Source organism: Larimichthys crocea, chromosome I (assembly GCF_000972845.2).
Source record: "Larimichthys crocea isolate SSNF chromosome I, L_crocea_2.0, whole genome shotgun sequence".
In the NCBI taxonomy this organism is placed as follows: Eukaryota; Metazoa; Chordata; class Actinopteri; family Sciaenidae; genus Larimichthys; species Larimichthys crocea.
Window position 1 is genome coordinate 34,614,977 of NC_040011.1, and position 20,784 is coordinate 34,635,760.

The following is a 20,784-nucleotide window of genomic DNA, read 5'->3' on the forward strand; positions in this document are numbered from 1 at the left end:
ACTCTTCCTCCCTTATTGCTTAACTGTAAAACCCTTTCCAGTTAACTATTAAACTTCAGTGTATAGTGTGTGTTGAGGTGTAGGGAGTTTACTCTTACCTTGATTGTTCAGTAGTGGACTGCAATATTTAGGTTAACTGGCCTGTGCTGCCTGCTGGTGGTGGGTTATTCTACTACACTGCTCACCTTACTGACCGTGTGAGTGTGTGTGTTGTTGTTTTTGGATCCTTTCTTGTCTTCTTTGTGGATTCAATTAATTCTAATTCTAATTCTAGATTATGACACAGTTCGTTATTACGTCATTCCCTGCTTAAGACACGTCATGCACACAGATGCCATGGAAACACCACAATGGGAAGTTAGTCAGCAGTTGGACTGGCTCCTTATTTTTACCGTAAAGCCGTGTAACTCTTCCATGGAAGCTGTGTTCGTCCCTGCACCCACAGATTACAGATCTGTGCAGTCATGTTTGAAGTGTCAGATAAATCCACCCAGGTGTAGCTGCACAGCACAGGCTCCTCCCCAACCAGCTCCGACCGGACTGTCAGAAGAACAGGAAGACTTCTCTGCTGCTAAAGACGTAGTCGTTTTCCCCCGCTGTCACTCAGGGGTTAAAAAGTTTAACTAAAGTTATAGCAGTCATGGAAACTAATTTAGGAGAAGCCTCCAGGCCGAGTCATCCGTAACACCGACCCGTCGCTTGTGTTGTGGTCCCCGAAACAACTCGTGGAAGTGGGAAGAGTTTTTTTTTTTTTTTTTTTTACTTTACCTACTGTAGCCAGACTAGCTAAAGCTAAAGCTAACGTTAGCGCCTCATACTTTAAAAAGAGACTTTGTTAAAACTTTGAATTGAAGCGGATTGTGTTACAGGTGAACTAAAGTACTCATTTGTATTTTGTAAAGGCAACAAGCCGTTATCGTACTTTTCGTCCGGAGCACTCGGGGGGTTGTGCTTTGAATTTCCCTCCTTCTGTGATACAGACAGGCGGCTTAGCGGAGGGGGTTTGCTCGGTGTAGTTGGCTTTCTACCAAATCATTAGCAGCACCGTGCTAATTGTGGCTACTTAGCAAAGGGGACCAGCCTAGGCCTTAAGGAAATCAACAGTTAGCCCCTTCGCATGTTAAGAAACATCTTTTGCTGTGTTTAGTTTACCGCCACACGAGTTTATTTTGTCACCTCGACTCAAGGAGTTGGATTAATTCACAAGTATGGAGCACAACACGGGGAACTCTGCCTCTGCTGCTGGACCCAAGAAAGACAAGAAATCAAAGAAGAACTACGAAGATGGAGATGGGAAAAAGAAATTTGTGAGTATCTCTCAGGTGTTGCACCTAACAACAAAATACAGATGGTTACATTTTCTTCTTCTTCTTCTTCTTCTTCTTCTCATGTTTCAAGTTAAAGCTACACAGAAAACTGCCACCGTACCTGTAATCAGCCTGTAACTTTCACCCCCTAAAGCTGTGCACCAGCTGCCACAGAGCAATGCTACCCAGTAGGATTCATGAGTGGGGTCAAAGTGTCAACATACAAGGAAGTAGCTGTCTCTCCAATTCTGAACTGTGCAGTAAACCAGAAGTTATGCATTGCTGATAAACCGCAACACTTCAGCAAATCACTTTATCATTTTGAAACATTTGACAAGTTATAAACACGCCACATGAGCCCACTTATCATTGCTGTTCATACACAGAGGGCTGTATGCATTTTAAACACTACATAACAAAAACACGTTCATGTAATTGTGTCAGATAAATGACCTAGTGTACTGTGGTAAGGTGTGGCACGGGCACATCGAAATTTTCTCGAAGTGACTTAATCGGGATGACATCATGTGGTGTCTACCTGGCTGTGTCAGCATGTGTGATTCAGGGTGGTGTGTTGGTGGGAGCAGTAAGAGTCATCGGTGGTGATGCGTATCACCAGCCAGTAAAAACTGTTGCGTAACTTAACCCCTCAGCCATGTCTAGCAACAGGTGAAAACTGATATTGCACACACACACACACACACTGACAAACGGTAACCATAGAGGATGCACAGAAGACATATCTGGTCACCGAGTAAACAATTCCTATACACACACACTTACGGAGAGTTTTCAGACCCTTTTGGTCACACTAAAAAGATCCTTTGTTTAGACCACAAGTTGTTTTCTATCACGCTGGCAGGAATGAACGCAAACCATTTTATTTCAAGACACAGTTGCATACAGAACAGTTTGTGCAGGCTTTTCGTTGAAAACCTGTTTTATGTAAATAGTACCATCGGGTACTCTCTGCCAAGCAGTAGTCGGAGGAGGTTGTGGTTGGTAGGCATAGTTTTGATGACATCAATTGGCGCGTTAGTATAGTCAGTCTACACAAGCGTGCAGGCACAGTTAGTAAAGATGTAGAAAGCTGATAATACCGTACTGTAAATGTATGCAGAAATGGAGAATGTATTGTGATGAATGGCATAATATGTGAACAGTGTTAATGTTCGCACAGGTTGAGGTGGGGCAACAAGTAAACATGAGTCAGACAGAAACCAATTGTGCAATGTTTAGTGATAACACTGCATGAGTCTGTGTTTAAGAGGGAGGGAGTGCATGTCTGTGTGTGCAGCTAGACTGCCCACCGTAGAGTGAGGTATAATATGTCCTTGACTTCAGTACACCAGCTCTGAAATTTGAGCTCATCCTGGCACAATTTTTATTACACCACAGTCAGAGGTTAGATAGAGGTTAACGGGTGTAGAGGTTGGGTGCGCATGCTAAATCTACAGTGTGATGTCATCTCTCAACTATCTTGTCTGCAGCATTAACTTATCTGATTTCATCACTCTCCACTTTTGCAGAAAGAAAAATACCATTAATGATAACATGAAGCTATATGTGTGACTTGTGTATGTGCGGTCTCTCGTCATCTTGGTATTTGGTGTTTCAGTCCAAAATCATCCCTGTGTGAATGTCTCTCCATCGTCTGGGCCTAAATGAAGTCGTGTGGGTGGGTTATCCAGTTGTAGTAATCGTCTCTTTTTCCAGAAATGGGCCATTTCCAGAAATGTTTGGAATGATTTTTAATAAAATGTGTTGTTGGAATAGTGCAACTGAATTGCCGCTTCAACTAGATTTGGTATTCAGACACTATGGTTGTTTTTGCAAATGACATACAGATATTTATGTCCTTTTTTATATTCAGCTCTTTCACCATTTTGTACATCAAATACACTTTAACCCCAATATCAACCCCTCTGTGTGCCGTGTGTGTTTCACCTCACACATTGGCTGTATCTTTGGCATATATAACCTGCAGTTATGTCTTACAGGAATATTTAACCTGATTTGCTGTGCTTACAGGTACCTCTGTAGCTGAGTATGTATTTTGTTTGAAGCCAAAAGCAGGTCATTTTAGCTGTGCTCCCTGAAGCGCTATCTGTGTTCTTCAGGCTCAGAGAGACAGAAAGGATCAGCATCTATAAATGCTGTTGACATAAACAGGCTGGCTCAACTCAGCAGGCAGGCACGGTGTGGATTAGCCAGAGATCACTGGCTTGGACAGTTGTTTGGAATACAAGGGGAACCGTAGATCAAAAATTCTGGTTCTGAGACATCTTGTTGAGTTTGGCAGGTTATTTGTTTTCAGTAGAAAGGTTTGCTGAATTTATTCAAACCCTGATAAGGAGTATTAGTTATCAAGGAGACCATTTAATATTTGGAGTGAGGAGTGTAACTTGAACATGCTCCCCTGGGGATATCCTTGCATTTCTCGAAGAGCTTCATTGGTTATTTACCAGTTGTTGGCATTTCATATTGTCCTTTCAATCCATTTGATGATGCCATGGGTTGGATTTTAAACCACATACGTTTCAGAGAGTCATGTCAGAGGATGGCTTACAGGATATAAAACTGCACTTTAATTGGAAAAAGTACAGCTAATACTGAAAATGATACTTATCGTCATAGACAAACACATTGTGAACAATATATTGTCAACATAGACAAGAAAATATCCAGAGATGATGATAATAATAATTTTGTAATTGACTATAGCAAGATTCCCAGTTTTGGTTCCCTGCTACAGAATGTATCATGATATGCTGCCCAGCCATCAACTGAAGTAATGCATTTATGTTGATGCTGAAGAGGAAATCCGCAGTACAGTCAAGCACTACCAGAAGGAACAAGAGCAACCAAAAACACTTAAATTATGTGGCACTTGTTTACCTCTGTTTGTCTGATTTGTATTCATGGTTGAATTAGGGGGTTGTTGCCCAAGTTGTTTCCAGTGAGTCACAGTTTGACATGGTGGCGTTCATCATTTAACTTCTGATTAATTGCAAAGATAAGTGCACCTTCCTTCAAGCGTAAAATCTTGTGCCTGCACATGCCTTTGTGCAGCAGTGCACCTACTTCCTGGGGGAACCACCTCAGCAAATGCTTAATTTAAGATAACGGCATGAATTATGCCTGTCAGGTCATGACTCTTAAGTCACAGTCTGACTCAAGTGGTCTGAGTCAAGTAGAGTAGTTGAAAATCTGCTTTGGTGCACAGTGGGACTCTTTTGCCCTTTTCTTTTTTTATGTGTGGCTGTTCTATTCCCCGAACATACACACCAGGCACACACACAGACACACAGTTTCCTGTTCATGTCAGGGGAAGAAGAACATACTGTGAGCTGAAGAATAGGATGACCGAGTGCCAGCATGAAACTGGAGTGGTTAATGGACTGCTAGTGGCAGGGGCCTCTTGGCTCAGAGTGAACAGGAGTATTTTAGAGAGGAAGGCTGAGTAAGGGAAAGCAAGTGAGCCATCAGTGAGCAAGGACAGGGGGGAAACAAAGAGCCACAGACAAACTGACAGTTTGACAGAAAACAAAATAAAGTGTGAGGGGAAAAAAACAAAAGAAAGAAAGAGAAATGCAGATAATGAGATTAAGGAAGGCAGAAAATGCACACAAGTGTGACTGCAGTCAACAATAATAAGTTACAGGCGATGTGATGAGTATGGAAAGCTTAAATTATGGAGCAGACTCGAAGAACACAGTTAAAAGAAGGGATGTGTTGGCAGGAAACCGCTTCTGCACCTCTCTATGGTTGAAACAAATCAGTGACAGGTTGTATAGTTGTTAAAGATAAAATTCCTGGTGTGACATAACTGATAAGATGCGGACAGAAGTGCAGCATGACTGAAAGTTTTAACGCACAGGGAGCAGTTCTGCCACCACAGTCCAATGTGGATCTAAAATCCTTTACTCAATGAGACATACAGCAGGTTAACACGCAGACACTTTCTTCTTAGATGCAATCAATTTGATTTGTGGATTGCAGCAGTTGTCATTCACTCTGAGACAAATATCCTCAGACACCAGTAATTAAACTGACTAAAGACACTTGTTGGAGTAATCTGCAATGGATAAGCAAGATGATTAACATGCATTGTGTTCTCTGATTGCTTCGTCCTGACTGTGCTTTACAGATCAGTAAGGAACAGCTGTTGGCTCAGCTGAGAACTGTGGTTTACTGAAGCCTGTTCTAACTGGATGTGAGAGCCCAGTTGTGTAATAAAAGTACAGGTGACATATTTGTTAGGGCAGGCACACAGAGGAATGCAGAGTCACTGCACCACTGAAATAGCATGCTTGTAATTGAATCTTACCTTCACCTGGATGGTCGTTTCATTCAAATATGTTTTTCTCATAGACTCAGATTTCCCACTTGACTTTAAACAAGTGTTCCTCATTCTTACAATGGACTAGCGCTATAGAGCAATTTTTCTATAGAGCTATTGTATCGCTTTAGGATTGTGGTGATTAATCAATTAATCTATTTTTGATTGACAGGAAAATAACCAGCAACTGTTTTGAAACTTGATAAATTCAAGCAAAAAGTATTTTTAAAGTTTATTTTTTTTGTTGTTTTTTTATGTTGAAAAGAAACACCATTATGTTAAGTAATAAACTATTCAGGCGGACAAAACAAGACATTTGAGAATGTCACCTTAAAAGCTGCCCACTCTTAGTAACTATTGTTCTTTCTGCAAACAGTTGATCTAATGATGGAGTAATTAACAGCCACGTAGTTGGTACAAGATGTTGCTTTTCTCTTCCATGTCACCATGGTTTTCTAGCTTTGATCACACTGGTTTAGTGGTCCAGAAGAACCAGTTGCATGTGTTGTAAATTATCTTACATGAACCTACTCATCCAATCAGATCTGTGCATTCTGATTATGCATTCTGCATTATGACTTGAGTCATCTTTTCAGCCCATATCCACACAAATCTGAACTGCCGGAACAGAAAATAAACGATAAAGGAGCCCGATATGGTCCATGCATCAGAGTTAGCATCCTAACACATTTATTCACAGCCCAACAATGTGCTGCAACAAATGACGCCTTTTAATATTGTTGAAATATTACGGAATTGTATTTAGTTATTGATTAATACTCTGCTGTACCTAACACCTCCATATCAGTCATTCTGCATGCTCAAGGAGGAAAAGTGTTTTTTGTTTTTTGTTGCAGATATCAGATATGGTTTGTTAAGCCCTGCAGTCATAAGGCATGACATGAAAGAGGTGCAGGAATGATGAATGTTTGTTGACAAGATATTTCAGTCAACAGCCAATTTATGCTCAACTTCTGTACTTTACTTTTTGTTAACTTTTTTGTGTTAACTGTATGATGTTCATGTCATGTGGTCTGCGTTAGCTTAGAAGCCTTATGCTACCATGCATGTGTTGTTTAGTTTGACACATAGAGGCTGTTAGAGGAAACCGATCTTATTTCCCCTTAGTCAGAGATGAGCTTCAACAAATACCTCTGTGCTTATGTTGCCAGGAGCTCTTGAATATTTACCACAGTCAGTTTCACATGCCATGTTTGTCGAAGGCCTTCACTAGGTTTATAGTCCAAATGAATAAACCGGCTAGTCCAGACAGTGGTGTTTCACTTGTTTTGTTCCCTTTCTTATCTTTTAACTAAAAATAAACTGCTCTCTTTGTGCATTTCTAGCATTTGGCTTCAGTGGAAAGATATTAAAATCTGAAGCAATATGAGTTTTGTGTTCAAACTTCTATGACCTTCTGGGTCACCAGTTATTGTTCACACACTTTGCAAACGGCTAAATCTTACTTCTCCTTCTTACTTTGTGTAGTTGTGCATGTGTGTATGCATACTTGCACGGACCCACATACACACGCATGTTGATATGTGTTCCACCCTGTTATTATTTCACAAATTCTAAGGGCTGTGACAGGAAGTTGTGCAAAAATAGCGAACAGGATGCTTCCTTATTCGTCTCCATTATTGCGTACCCATATCTCTCTCCTTCCCTCCTTTCCAGCCATTGTGTATGGAGGTACCAATGGTCTAGTAAATATGTTTACACACACCCAACTCTCAAATCTTTTGGGGGCCTGGATGCTTTAGAGGCCTGGATAATGTTAAAATATAGACCAGGGTTTTATCATTGGAGCCTAATGGACAGGTTTGAAACATTCCAGACTGAGGATGGACAACACTGAGTAACCGTGTTACCCTGAGTAAATCAGGACGTTGTTTCTGCTGTATGGCTTTTCAAATAGGAAGCAGTGTTGAATGATCTCAGAGTATATTTAAAACCTTCTATTTATAGTGTAGCATTGTTTATTAATTTAATCACAATAACATTGTATATTACAATTTAGGATATGAGAAGTATCATTCATCTACAGGTGTTAATTGTTTGGCATGCAACATGTGAAACACACTCCACTCCCTTTCTTAGAAACACAACTTAAACCATAGCATCCTACCTTCTACCACCTGCTGGGAGCAACTTAAAGCAAACAAATGTAAATTGTGTTTCACAGAATTACTGTGCAACTGCTTTCTGCGTCTTTCTCGCGGTATCAAACAAGGAAAGAAAATCAACAGAGCAGACACAGTATGTTTCAAAATATTGCCCTATAAATCAGGTAGAACTTGTGGAAGATGCTTGGTGTTAATGACGTTACCTACTGAAAAAGAAACCGCTGCTTTACCTGATCCCACCGTTTCCTCACATATAATCAGATAATTTATTTCTCTCTCTGTGTTTCTCTGCATCTTCCAAGGTTAGTCAGTTTGTTTTGCTGATTCCTGTTTTAAAAACCTCCATAAAACATTTTCACATGGTCACCTGTCTTCAAGTGTTTGTGTTTGTATTTCTATCTCTAGTTTTATGATTGGTAAACGAGTTAGTCAGCAATTTACCTGTGTGTCTGTGTGTTTGTGTTTATGCTGTAAAATAAGACTGACTGGGCTGGCTAAGATATGCTGCCTCTTAAGCTGCCAGTATGCTTTTTGGATGGTCGAATAGCTCTGGAAACCTCCTCTGTGTCAATGCCAGATTGGGGGTTGGGGGGCTATAACTATGTTGCTTCACAAGACTGCTAAAAAAGAATGGTTCATAGTGTTATTATATATTTCTTCCCACCCTTTTTAAGATTTGTCCCTTATCTCCCATTTCTTGTAGTCATGAATGGATAAGCTGATATGGGTTTATGCTCTTTTTCTGTCCATCTTTCTCAGTCAGTCAGCTGGTAGGTGACAGAGGGCAGTGCTGTGAAGAGATTTTTGATTTATGTATGCACTAATACTTTGCACTAGCATAGCTGGATTGACAGCCCTGTAGACTGATCCTCACACATACGAAGACTTTTGACTGTATGTGGCACCTGTGTGTGTATGAGGGGTTTAGTTAGGATTACAGTGTCAGTCCTCTGTGACTTCCCCCTCGTCTACCTATGTCAGATTACAGCTAATCTCGGACTGCTCTGTGTATCTCAACACCATGACTGTAAACAACGTGGGCCTACGTGTACCACTTGTGTGTGTAGGGCAGGGGTTTTTGTGTGTTACTAAGAGTGGAGCAAGACTGTGGAATAAATCTATACACACCCTGCTGTGTCTTGGCGACAAGCGTAGGAAACTAAGCTTAACCTGAAATGTGTGATTAATTCACTTTATAATCACTGTGTGTGCTGAAAAGTGGTTTAGTGCCTGTAGTCCAGTAACAAGTAGATTGAACTGTGTCAGACCACCAGCAGTGGCAGTAATGTTGAAATGTTGAACACAGCTTTGTGATATTGATGTTATTTATTTTTTTTAACACAACTCTGGTTTTGTCTAGTATTTTTTTCATGGACCTGCTTTGCTACTACTACTACTACTGTCAAGATTGGTTAGGGGAAATGATGTGGGGCATGGTGGCCAGTAAGAATAAATGGAAATGGTAAATGGACTGTACTTATATACAGCCTTTCTAGTCTTCCGACCACTCAAAGCGCTCTACACTACATATCTCATTCACCCCATTCACACACATTCATACACTGATGGCATTGGCTACCATGCAGGGTGCCAACTGCTCATCAGTTTGAGGAGATAACCATTCATACGCATTCACACACCGATGGCACAGCCTTCTGGAGCAATTTGGGGTTTAGTATCTTGCCAAAGGTCACTTCGACATGCGGACCAGAGGAGCCGGAGATCGAACCGGCGATCATCTGATTAGTGGACGACCCCTGTTTGACAGAAGATTCTTTTATGGCTCCTCATCAGCTGAAGGTTCCCACCTGGTATGGTTGAGGGCCTGGTACACTTGTGTTGATTTGTTAAGTACTGAAGAACTGTTAAAATCTGTTGACAACAGCCTGTGAAATGTTCGAAATACATTCTTGGCTGTAAATATGATTAAATGTTGAAGGAAAGTCTCCTGAAAGTATAATGCTAAGGAAAATACATTGTACATATTCACATATCTTAATCAGCTTTTCTCACAATCCAGGAGGTTTCATGATGTTCATCTCCTGCCTGAGGTTATATTGTGGCAAAAAAAACAAAAACAAAAAGAGACAGAAAACGTTCCTGTACTCTCTCTCTAGCTTTGTGCAGTTTCTCTTTAGGCAGTTCTCATACTTAGAGTTGTTCCTGTGGTGGGCCTCTAAGCCACATAGAAACAGACCCCGTCTCTGTTGATTTAGAAGGCTGGAGTCATCAGTAGGAACAGTCAATGATGCATGCATATCAGCCAAGTCTCTGTGTGCTGTCACAATGGACCGAGTATGTGAGGGTATGATGGAGGTAATGAGAATGTCTGTGTGTCAGTGACACTTACCAGCTCTTGTGGTAATATGTAGGTGAAAGTTAGAGATTTGTATACAGTTGGGGAATTTGTGTAGGATTGATGCTTCATTCTGCTTGTGAGCAGATGATATGTGTAGGTGGTAAGGGTTTAAATGTGCTGTGTGGCGGCCTCATCCCTTCTAAGACGCTGGGTTTCAGGATGCAACCGTTATTTAAATGACCCTGAAGGCCTGACACCCTGACACCAGTTTTTTCATCGGTATTGAAATGACAAAGTCATGAAACAAAAGTGCCTGCAAGGGTGACGTTTGTTTGGAAGTGTTTAAGCATCAGGGGAGAAATCACACTAGTTAGGTGATATAAAATAATAGCTTCGTCATTTTCTATTTTGCAGTGATGTTTCAGGTGGATGTTTTAAGTTGTTCTGTTAAACACTGCTGCAGCAATGACAGCACATCAATGAATCTGAATCAATCTGAGAAACACCAACAGAATATGATTTGTGATCAAATATGAAGTTATTCAACAATTGTTGACACTGTCTTAATGCTTAAGTGTAGCCTCTTTGTTGTTGGTGACTTGGGGCACATAACAAACACGGTGGTGTCGGTGGTAGTTGGGGGTTGACGTATTATTTTAGTGTTTCTGTTGTGTTCTCCTTACCCATATGCACAAATGCACTGCTTATCCCTCTCTCTTGCCTTCTAAGTTCATAATTGAATTGTGTACTTTCAGAGTCTGTGATTTGGATCTACTTCCTTTAAATATCTCTGTCAGTGTTTCTGTGGAACCCATTTGTAAAATCCCAACTCCTGTGGTTGTTTAATCTCCCTCCCCCTTTGTTTCCGACAAACAGCTTTGTACAGTTTTGTCTTGTTGTTTGTTCATGTGTGCATCAGTGATGCGCGGGTCCATGTTTGACCTGCACCGGCTGACGTTTTAAACTAACCCGCCCGAACTCGGATCGCATCAAAAAATTGTGAAATATTGTACCCAACCCGCTTCCTGACCCACATTATAAAAAGTAGTCTATACTCTTGATTAACTTCGTAGCGTCATCGGGCTACATAAAACTGGCAATACTGAGTTATTATATTCATTTAAAGGTAGCCTATTAAAATGCGGTTTAATGGCATGCTCAGTTCCACGTGTTGGAAAATCTGGCTTTTTGTCCCGCATCAGCATTCATTCAAAAGTTAATAGTGCTCAACATTCAAAATAAATAAGGATTTCCAACTACAAATTAGATTACAATAGTCTATTTTGTCACATGGATGCCTAATTTAAGTGCTCACAAAATGCAGGCATAGAATATGTTTATAACTCTTTATATTAATAATGTTTGGTGACTCGTGACCACCCGTGGGCACCCGCTCAATTTGGATCAACCCGCGCATCACTGGTGTGCATGTGTGGCTGTCTCCTTGGTTTTGTTCTCCCACAAGCCATCATTCTCATATTAGAGATTATTATTATGTCATAATATTATTGGACGGCATAGTCTAAATATGTTTACCTTAATGTATGAAACACAGTACTTTGCAAGCCTTTGTGATTGTAACTGTGAAGTGTATAGTGATTTTAATGAAGTGTGGAAGTTAAATGCTGACCACACTGCAGAGCTGCTACAAGTGCATCTGTAACTGTATGTGTATGTGTATGTGTTTGTTTTGGTCCATGTTTAGATCAGTAAAAAAGATGAGAAAGATTCTTGGCTGCCCCATAAAAGTTGTTTTGAATCATCAGTTCAGAAGAACCAGAGAAGTCATGTCAGTGAAATCTCTGCATTCCTTTTTTAGCCGCATCATTGTACACAGAACTTTGCAGGAGCACCAGCATGGCTGTACACTTCACAACCCAAAATCTCAAAATGACACAAAACTTCACTGAGATGGAAGTAGAGAAGGGTGGTATAAACGGAGGGAAGTGTGACACTGGAAGCAGGGCAGTGCGACTCCAGTCTGTTGGCTGCTCTGTCGCTCTCTGCTCCAGTGATTGTCAGTGAAGTCAGCTACATCACTTTTGAACCAGACAGTCCACTGTGCCATCTACTGTGATTGACTCTTCCGCTGACATTGCTGTCAGCAGCTTGACGGAGAGATGTTTTATTTGGGGATTTTATAACTGAACCATGAGCAGTAAGCACACTTTTACTTTCTCTGACTGTGTGGAAAACAGGTGACGAGGAAAAGCATTAAGAGATAAGGTAGGCTAAAAAATGAGACGCACGTAGGCTGATGTAATGTAAAAGTTTACTGTGATGCTGAACTAAGAAAAAAGGAAGAAACAGTCTAGTCTAATTTGATACTGTGGTTATGTGTAAATAGCACGAGTGCAATATGACCCATTGCACAGCTGTATTGATTTAAAATAGAAGTGTACTCTCCTGCCACGAGTGCATGAGATGGACATCTGGTAATTTCAGGTGATCCACCTCCTGTGTGGACAAGCCTTAACTAGTAACCTGTCCAGGATGTATCTTGCCTCTTGCTTATGGATTAATCTGTAGCTCTCTAACTGGGCATTCAGACACAACCCTGTGTTTTTTTTTTTTTTTTTTTAAAAAGAGAGACACGTTGATTCGATGAAATATGTTTGTGGAAGTTTAATTTGAGTAAAAGAACTGCACACCATTTTAATTTACTATTAGACATGATTTTATAACTCTGTAAATTTATTACAATGACATTTTATGGTCTGATTATTTACAAAGAGGTGATTTGCAGGTGAAGTGGAGAGGTAATCAGAAACCCAAAAAGTTGTATTCTAATGAAGTAGTTTTTCAGGTAGAAAACTGTGTGGATGCCAGGAATGTGACTTGCATGCATACATATTTATATGCAGCTTGAATTTGCTAAAAGCTATGTATATACTGCATGAATTTTCACCGAGATAAGAATAAAAACTCGAACTAGCAAAATACTTAAATGCTATGAAATTTACATATTTATTTGTTTTGCCATTTTTGACTAATATTAACCAAATATTCCAAGGCATTCAAGTTTTAGATGACACAGTGGAAATACACTGAATTGTGTCATGCAACATCACACCATGGATACTGCATTAAAGTTTGCAGTTTCGAGGGTTGCAAAGAGAGAGACATGGGAACAGTGACCTCCCTTGTTTTAAGTGGAGGAGGGTTGGGGGGGGTCAGTGGGCTTTGTGTCTCCATTAACAATAGTAGTCCAAGGACAAGGAGCAGTCATGCAGCAAACATGCCCCACTTAGACTGATATACAATTATATTCTCTCTCACACAGAGACAGTGCACTCAAATGTTCCTTCAGTCAGTAGGTCAGTGAGGAGCATTAAAAATTCCAGCATAAAGAGGATCGGATGTGAAAGAATTGACTAATGTCCAATTTAAGGTGGGGACGTGGAGTGGAGATGCTGACCTCTGAGGAATAGACCTCACAGCCTTGGTAAAAGTGTTGCATTTTATGTTTTGGGGACTTTCTCTTTCGCTTGTCAGTGTTTGTTTCATTTTTGTTACAGGTTGCTTGGAAGTTGTAACTAACCTGGCATGTGTCAACAGCCAGGTTTCCTTCGAAACAGTGACCACAATATTGTCATACTCTGCCCTACAATTCTCAAAAGAGCGTTTGTGATAGATAATTTCTTTTTTTTGCTTTTCAAGGCAAACTCTGGTGAGAGGGAGGGAAGTTTTTTCTTTTTAACTGTGTGCAATACGTCAAGGTTGTTGGTAATTTCCTGCTTAGGCAGTAAGCGTAGGAAACTTTTTAGCTGTCTCTGGGTGTGCCTGCCTCTATGATATCATCAGTATACTCAGTATGTAGCCATGGAAATATTGTAAATAGTGTTAAATCAGCGTGGTTAACATAGACCACACACACCAAGCATATTTTTCTTTAACTTGATGTTCAGTGGTCAGAGGTTTTTAAATATAATCTAGATATTACATCCATCTTCCTTCAGCACAAACAGTAAAAAATGATATGCATGCACTCACACTTCCATTACCCCACGTCTCCACCCTATTCCCCGCTCTGCCACTTTTAATAAACTTAGCACCTCACCTGTTCATATCAATATACCTCTCTCCCTCACCTATACTTCCCTCCCCCACCCAACTCTGTATTCACACAGTATTAATATCTAGGAATGTTACAACCCCAATACCACATTACGCCTTACACGTCACACAGAACACAAACTGAAATATGAGTGCAGTAACTCCACATCCATCTTAACAGACAGGTAATTTGTTTCCTTTCTGTTCTATAAATACACAGTGAAGTCGTGAGAACAAAGTGATTTCTGTATATTTATTTCACACACATAAGCACACATAAAAGTCCCTGGCCAGTTCCCACCCAGGCCTCCTGATTTTATTGTCTACAAGTACCAGACAATGGATGTTTATGTGTGATAGTTAGATCAAATTAAGACCAAGTGAACATGTAGGCAAGACCGAGACAGAATTATAATCATAAACATGTGGTACACTAATGGGCACGGCTTGACACTAATTTTTGCCTGGTCATTACTGATAAGTGAATCGTGCTGACAAAACAAAAATATTTGTAAATCCAGCTTATGCTTGACCTTTTATGCCAACATAGACATACTTACTAACATTTAAATATTTTTGTTTGATAAATATTAAGATATATAAATATCTGTGCGCATGTCTGTATTTGCATTTGTATTAGATTATAGAAAATAAAATAATTGACATCACACAGTAATGATGGAATGTTATTTGTAATTTGTTAATTAACTCTAAGGCAAGATACGTCACACCCTTGTCAAATTTGCGATAGCAAAATGGTATTTCTTCCCTGTTGTTCAGCCCAACCATTAAACTAGTATGCATCCGTTTTGAATGATCATCTGACAGAACTGTGGATACTTGACTCATTTGCCTGTGAAAGTGGTCACTCTGTCTTCTGTCAGCCTGCATTTACTTACTTTTCATCGTCGCTCTGATTTACATAATCTTTCTTACCACTGTCAGGACCTGCTACTTAAATATGTATGCACTGTGCACAGACAGGTGCAGGTACGCACACATAGAGAAACATCAGCAGCCATGTGTGACTGGCTCATTATATTCCTGTCACAAGCCAAATGCATCTGCTGAGTTGCGTTCTCCACAGCTGTCTGGTCTCAGAGACAGACAACCAGACAGACCGAGCCTGTTCCCTATCCTCCTTTCTTTTTCTTTTTTTTGCTTCTGCCTTCAAGGCTGTGTAATTATACTCTCTTTAGAATACTTATATGTTCTACGTGTGTGTGCGGGAAAGGGTTGCACTGTAGGGAATTTTTCCTGCACAGAAAGCAGCAATTGGGTGCACCAATCTACATTTCTTACTTTCATAAATATATCCTCACTTGCAACTGTGCAGTTTTAATGTTTTTCTTTACACCTATCTCCATTCTCTTAAATATCAACAACAACTCCTCAGTGTTGTGGATGATTATTAGCAAATCTGCATGCTGTAAGACTGCCATTAAAAGCCTGCTGTTGTCGTAACCCATCTATGGGCTCTATGTAATAGTTGCTAACCTTGATGAGGTGGTGATTTGATGTTCACTCAAAATGTAGTAAGAGGTCGCTTGTGACATGTAGCTCACCACTTTATCTAATCCACACATTGTGGCTGATTAGATGAATTAGCTCATTTAGCTGGCATCCTGTGCTCGGGGAGCCTGCTGCATTATAATTGAGAAAAACTTTCAGACCTATTGTAGATTAATCTGTCAATTACTTTTTCCAACAATGTATCTAATCAATTAGTTTATAAAATGTCATAAAATTGTGAGAAATTTCCCAGATGTCAAGTATTTTTTTTAAATGACTTGTTTTCCAAAACCCAATAGTTGGTATTATACAGTCAAAAGCAGCCAATTGTCAAATTTGAGAAGCTGGAACAAGCACATGGTTGGCAGTTTGGCTTTAAAAATGATTTTATCTACCATCATCTATCTATCTAACCTGCTCCACAGGCTACTCAGTTCTTTTTGTCAGTTTTAATATCAGTTTGTCGTGTCATAACATTTTGCATTATCTGTGTGAATTTTATTTCCAGCCAAGAAAAAAAATCATGTAGCCCAAAATCACAATTTGCATGTGTGGGCTTCACAATCTCACAAACAGTCAACACCCTCAGTCCTTAGACACTTAATTTGACGTAAACCTGCCCCAAAAACCCTTTCCTAACAGGAAAATATCCGGGATCCGAGAGGATATTGAACAACTTCAGGCGTTGTAGAAGTTGCGTAGAAGTGGTACTTAAGCCATACGATCCCACCATGGATATCTGGACGACTAACCTTTTCAGACCACACAAGCACAGAAAAGACAGCACAGCATTTACACAAACAGGAGAAACAAGCAAACGCACCCAGCACACATGCAAACTAGGGAGAGAGGAGAAAAGAAGGGAAGCTTAACTTTTCTGTGGGATGATGTTTCAGATCTAAAGGTCAGGAAGAGGCCCCGGAAGCCTTGAGAGAGAGATTCCCAGATGGCTGGTGGTCTAGCAGAGAGGAGAGAAAAGGGAGAGACAAGAACAGAGGGAAGAAGAGAGAGACAAACACAACTTTTAAGAAACAGAAACAAAAACAAGAGAGGGTTATTAAAAAAAGTTTACAATTTTATCTTTGTTAGCAGGACAAATGTGGATTATAAGAAGAGATGAGAGAGACTGAGATGAATCCTCTGAAAGATAATGATACCAGGCAAGTCCTGAACTAATCTGTTTGGATTTAAAGGCCTTAATGGAGTCAGATTGTCTGATGCCAGCAGGGAGAAGGTTATTCCAGAGGAGTGGGGTATGATAGGTAAAAGTCCTGCAGCCAGTCACTTTTTTTTTACTTTGGGGACACACAGGTGCCCAATATTCTGAGAGCAGGTAATGAGATAGGATATGTGATCATCTAGATCAATGTAGCAGAAACACACATTCATGCAGATTTTCTTTTTTTTATTATTGGTATTTAACAGTTAAGGCTGAAGAATAATTCAGTAATAGTTTCAATGGATTAGTAGTAAATGTCATAATTGTTTTACAAAACAGTTTAACAATGATTCAAAGAAGTCACTGAAGCTTTTATTTTAAAACACATTGCCTGATCTAAAACTTAATTATGAAAACATTGAATTGCACTGAACAGAAATTAGATTATTTGATGCTTCATTTTGCAGTCATTGCCACTGACTGTGTATTGAAAGAATGTTCTAACAATATTGGGGTATTCAGTTAAATCAGTGATATTCAGGCATTAACCCTTTAGTATTTGAATCATAGCTGGCACTAGCTCATCCATTTAATGGAGACCTTGTTATTCAGCACTACTGAAAGTGGTTCTGCAGTGGTTCATTGTTGCTTTCGTGGTTCTCCTTAGAAAGAGATGCAGTACATGTCACTCCGTTCGACCCCCTTAAAAATCCTCGCTCAGATACTGTGGTGGATAATTTTGTCCACAAGTACAAATATTCTTAACTGTACTTGTGGGTTGAAAAGAGGAACTACACACTGACAGTTAAATTCAAGAAAGGTTTCCATCTCTTCCTCTTCTATCTATCTCTATTGCTTTCTTCCGGACATACGATTACCCAGAATCCACTGTGCCTGCTGTCAGCTGTGTATTTCCGTTCTGTGGGCTGACTAGCACCACAACATTTGTGTATGTGTTATTTTCTGCCTGTCTGTGTGTGCATGGGTGGAGGATCTTTCATTTGACGGCAGCTGTGTAAGCAGAAACATCCCTCTCACGACTGCTCTCCCCATGATCAGAGTGCCTTCTTTCTGTTGTGCAGCTGTGGCACTTGTAGTAAAGGGACAGCCCACCTAATTGTAGATGTACAGACGTCCCTTGACAAGGTCACAGGAAGTGTTAGTAGTGGCTTTTGGCTTAGATCAATGAAACAACAAACCAAAACTACTACAAAACTGTATCTGTAGTCCTAATGCAATGCCTGGTGATTTAAAGAATAATGGAACAAAAGCTCTCAAGTGTTGCTTTGTCACAGCAGGTCTCACAACAACCTCTATTCATTTAATTTCCCAACTTCACTCATTGGTTTGATTTATTTTGATGTGAAGGCTGTCAGCTGGCTTATACACACACACACACACACACACACACACACACACACACACACACACACACACACACACACACACACACACACGCAAACACACACACGCAAACACACACACACACACACACACAAACACAAACAAGAGACATGTCCACACCAAAATAAGTGGAGTTCACTAGATTTACAACTAACAGAATGAAATACCCAAGGTAGAACTGTGGTCAGATATATTGCTGAGTAGATGGGGTCACTTTATGCTGGTTAAAAGCTGTTTTTTGCGGTCTTGAGCCATACATTAAACCTCAAGAAAGAGCACAGTTCTTTCAGAAAATGTTATTCCCAGGCCTTGTCCTTGCCTCCAATAAGTGCACACTAGGTCTGGTGCTGTCAGTGGTATTGTGCATATTGTTGTGCATGCACCACATGGTACTCACAGTCTCCTTATGCTGCCACCAACAATTTTTAGAAATGCCAAACAACTTTTACAAACCCTCACACAACCATACTTTCACAATACAGCAAGAGGTGTTGTAGGTGAATCTGATGTAATATTCTTAATCTGGGATCCCAAAAGTTGAATGTCTTAAAGTTGCAGATCCCTGCAGTCAGTGTTTATGGTTTGTGCTCAATAGCATTTAGTCTGTTTATGTCTGTTCTGTAAAGAAGACCTTGTTCTGTGATCTTGTGACCATTTGACACTTGCACTCTAGACCAACTCCCAAGGTTACAATGTCATTTTGATGTCAGATCATAGACTAATGTCATATCCAGACTGACCCTTCTCATGTCTTCTAGGTTGTTGACATTGTATAGCACTTGGAGGTGCATTTCACCAATGCTTTTCTCTATCAAACTAAATGGAAAACAGCTTGCCTTTAAATTTGAATACTAGGGAAATTTGCCATTTAGTGCAAAATACTACTACTTCTGATATTCTTCAAAACACTCTTTTCAGGTTTCCCCCTTCTCTTTAATCTACTAATTTTAGTTGTGATTGTGTTAATTAGAGACATTTTAAGGTTCTTTGCAGGCACCTTGTCAAAATATGTTTGTCCAACTTGAAAGTAGCACTGCTGACAATGAGTTACCTATGGGAACATTAATGGGTATAGCCTGACACCTAGTGGCCCTGACATGCAAATGTATTATTTTTCTTTGAAAATATTTGCGTCCCTCCACCTTTTGTTTATGACTGCTGTTCTGCTCCTAATATGCCACACTTGTAATTATTACTTTTCAGATGTCTTGATTACCTTAGTTTAAACTCTATTTTAAGTATTAATTCTTTGGAAAGTTGTATGAATACGTAGATTGAGGTGTAACACTGATTTATGTATACTGTTTCCCACTGTACTACTATGAATCACTCATGAATTCAGATGGTTTCCTGAATCTGTTACCCTTCATAAATGATTTCTGTCTAATTGATTCTTTCTCTTTCTCTCCCTCCATCTGCCTCCCTTCTTTTCACGGCTTTTCCCTGCCGTCTGTTTGATTTTTCTTACCCTTCTGTCATTTTTCTCCCTTTCATCCGTTCATCCTTTACAGAAACTCAAACGGCTGATTCCTGACGAGGTAGGTTTGTTACCGCTTTCAACCATCACCTTTGTGCTTGGTTCATCCATCTGTCACTGTGGTCTTTGATAAACCAGCTCATCAATATCCATCTAATGTCATGTCGCCATCCGTCATACAATCCTAATCCACTGTAACACAAGTGTTGTTTACTATGTGTTTTGTCCTGTGCTGTACTCATGTTGGATGTGTATGCTTGGTAGATGGACACTAATGGAATGAAATGCTTGGCACATAGGCTAGTGTTGCCCTGATGTGGTTGAAACAGGGGGATGCCAGAGTTATGCATATTTAAATATTTATATTTTATTATAATGGAGGGCCACTATGTCAATATGTGCCAAGGGTTACATGTTTCCTAAAGTTGACGTCTTTTTCATTTGGCTATTCATTATATAAACACTCAGAAATATGTGCAAATATTGGCAACTTACCACATTCTTTTAAACCAGGGGGACTGAAAGCCCCATGCTCTTTGCCTGCCAGTGTTAACTGCATGTTGACTTTGTGTGACAATGTTTGTTGGCAAAAACCTTTGACATCTGTAGTCCCTAATCATCATCTCACTTTGTTTATGGTTTCTACGAAAACCCAAAAGTTTATCCCAAAACTAAGGGAGAAATTACACTTAGGTATTTTATCACTGTTCGATATTTTGCATTGGAATTAAGAGAGTAGGCCAGTCTTCAAACTGTGAGTTGATTAGGGATTACTACCTTGTTTTGTGGTCTTACACTCATAGTTACACTTTACACATTTTCTTTCTGACCTCTTTCTTCTAACCTGTGTCATACTGTCTGCTAATTCAGTTGGAGCGTTTCACCAGCATGAGGATGAAAAAGGACAAGGAGAAGCCTGGCCATATGCCTGGTCAGCGACACTCTTCAGCTGCCAACTATGAGATAAATCCTCAGAGTGCTATGCTGCATGATCACACCGATGAGTACGTCCTGGAACTCTTCGAACAGATGCTGGTGAGAAAGATAGTCAAAATGTGTCTTGTGTGTGAACTATTGAGCTTTTGGAGAATCGCCTATCCAT

The 20,784-nt window shown here is 40.0% G+C and overlaps 1 protein-coding gene across 2 annotated transcripts in view; it reads left to right on the forward strand.

The window, feature by feature from the left end:
* Positions 1-338: 338 nt before the first annotated feature.
* Positions 339-20,784, forward strand: part of diaph1 (diaphanous related formin 1) — a 90,517-nt gene continuing 70,071 nt past the window's right edge. The window contains exons 1-3 of one of the 2 annotated variants that reach the window (XM_019263910.2): positions 339-1,307; positions 19,717-19,743; positions 20,553-20,717. In XM_019263910.2, coding sequence (XP_019119455.2) covers positions 1,209-1,307; positions 19,717-19,743; positions 20,553-20,717 — 291 coding nt within the window. In that variant the 5' untranslated portion in view covers positions 339-1,208. The remainder of the gene's footprint in view (positions 1,308-19,716; positions 19,744-20,552; positions 20,718-20,784) is intronic. The other variant, XM_027286694.1, reaches the window with a different exon arrangement.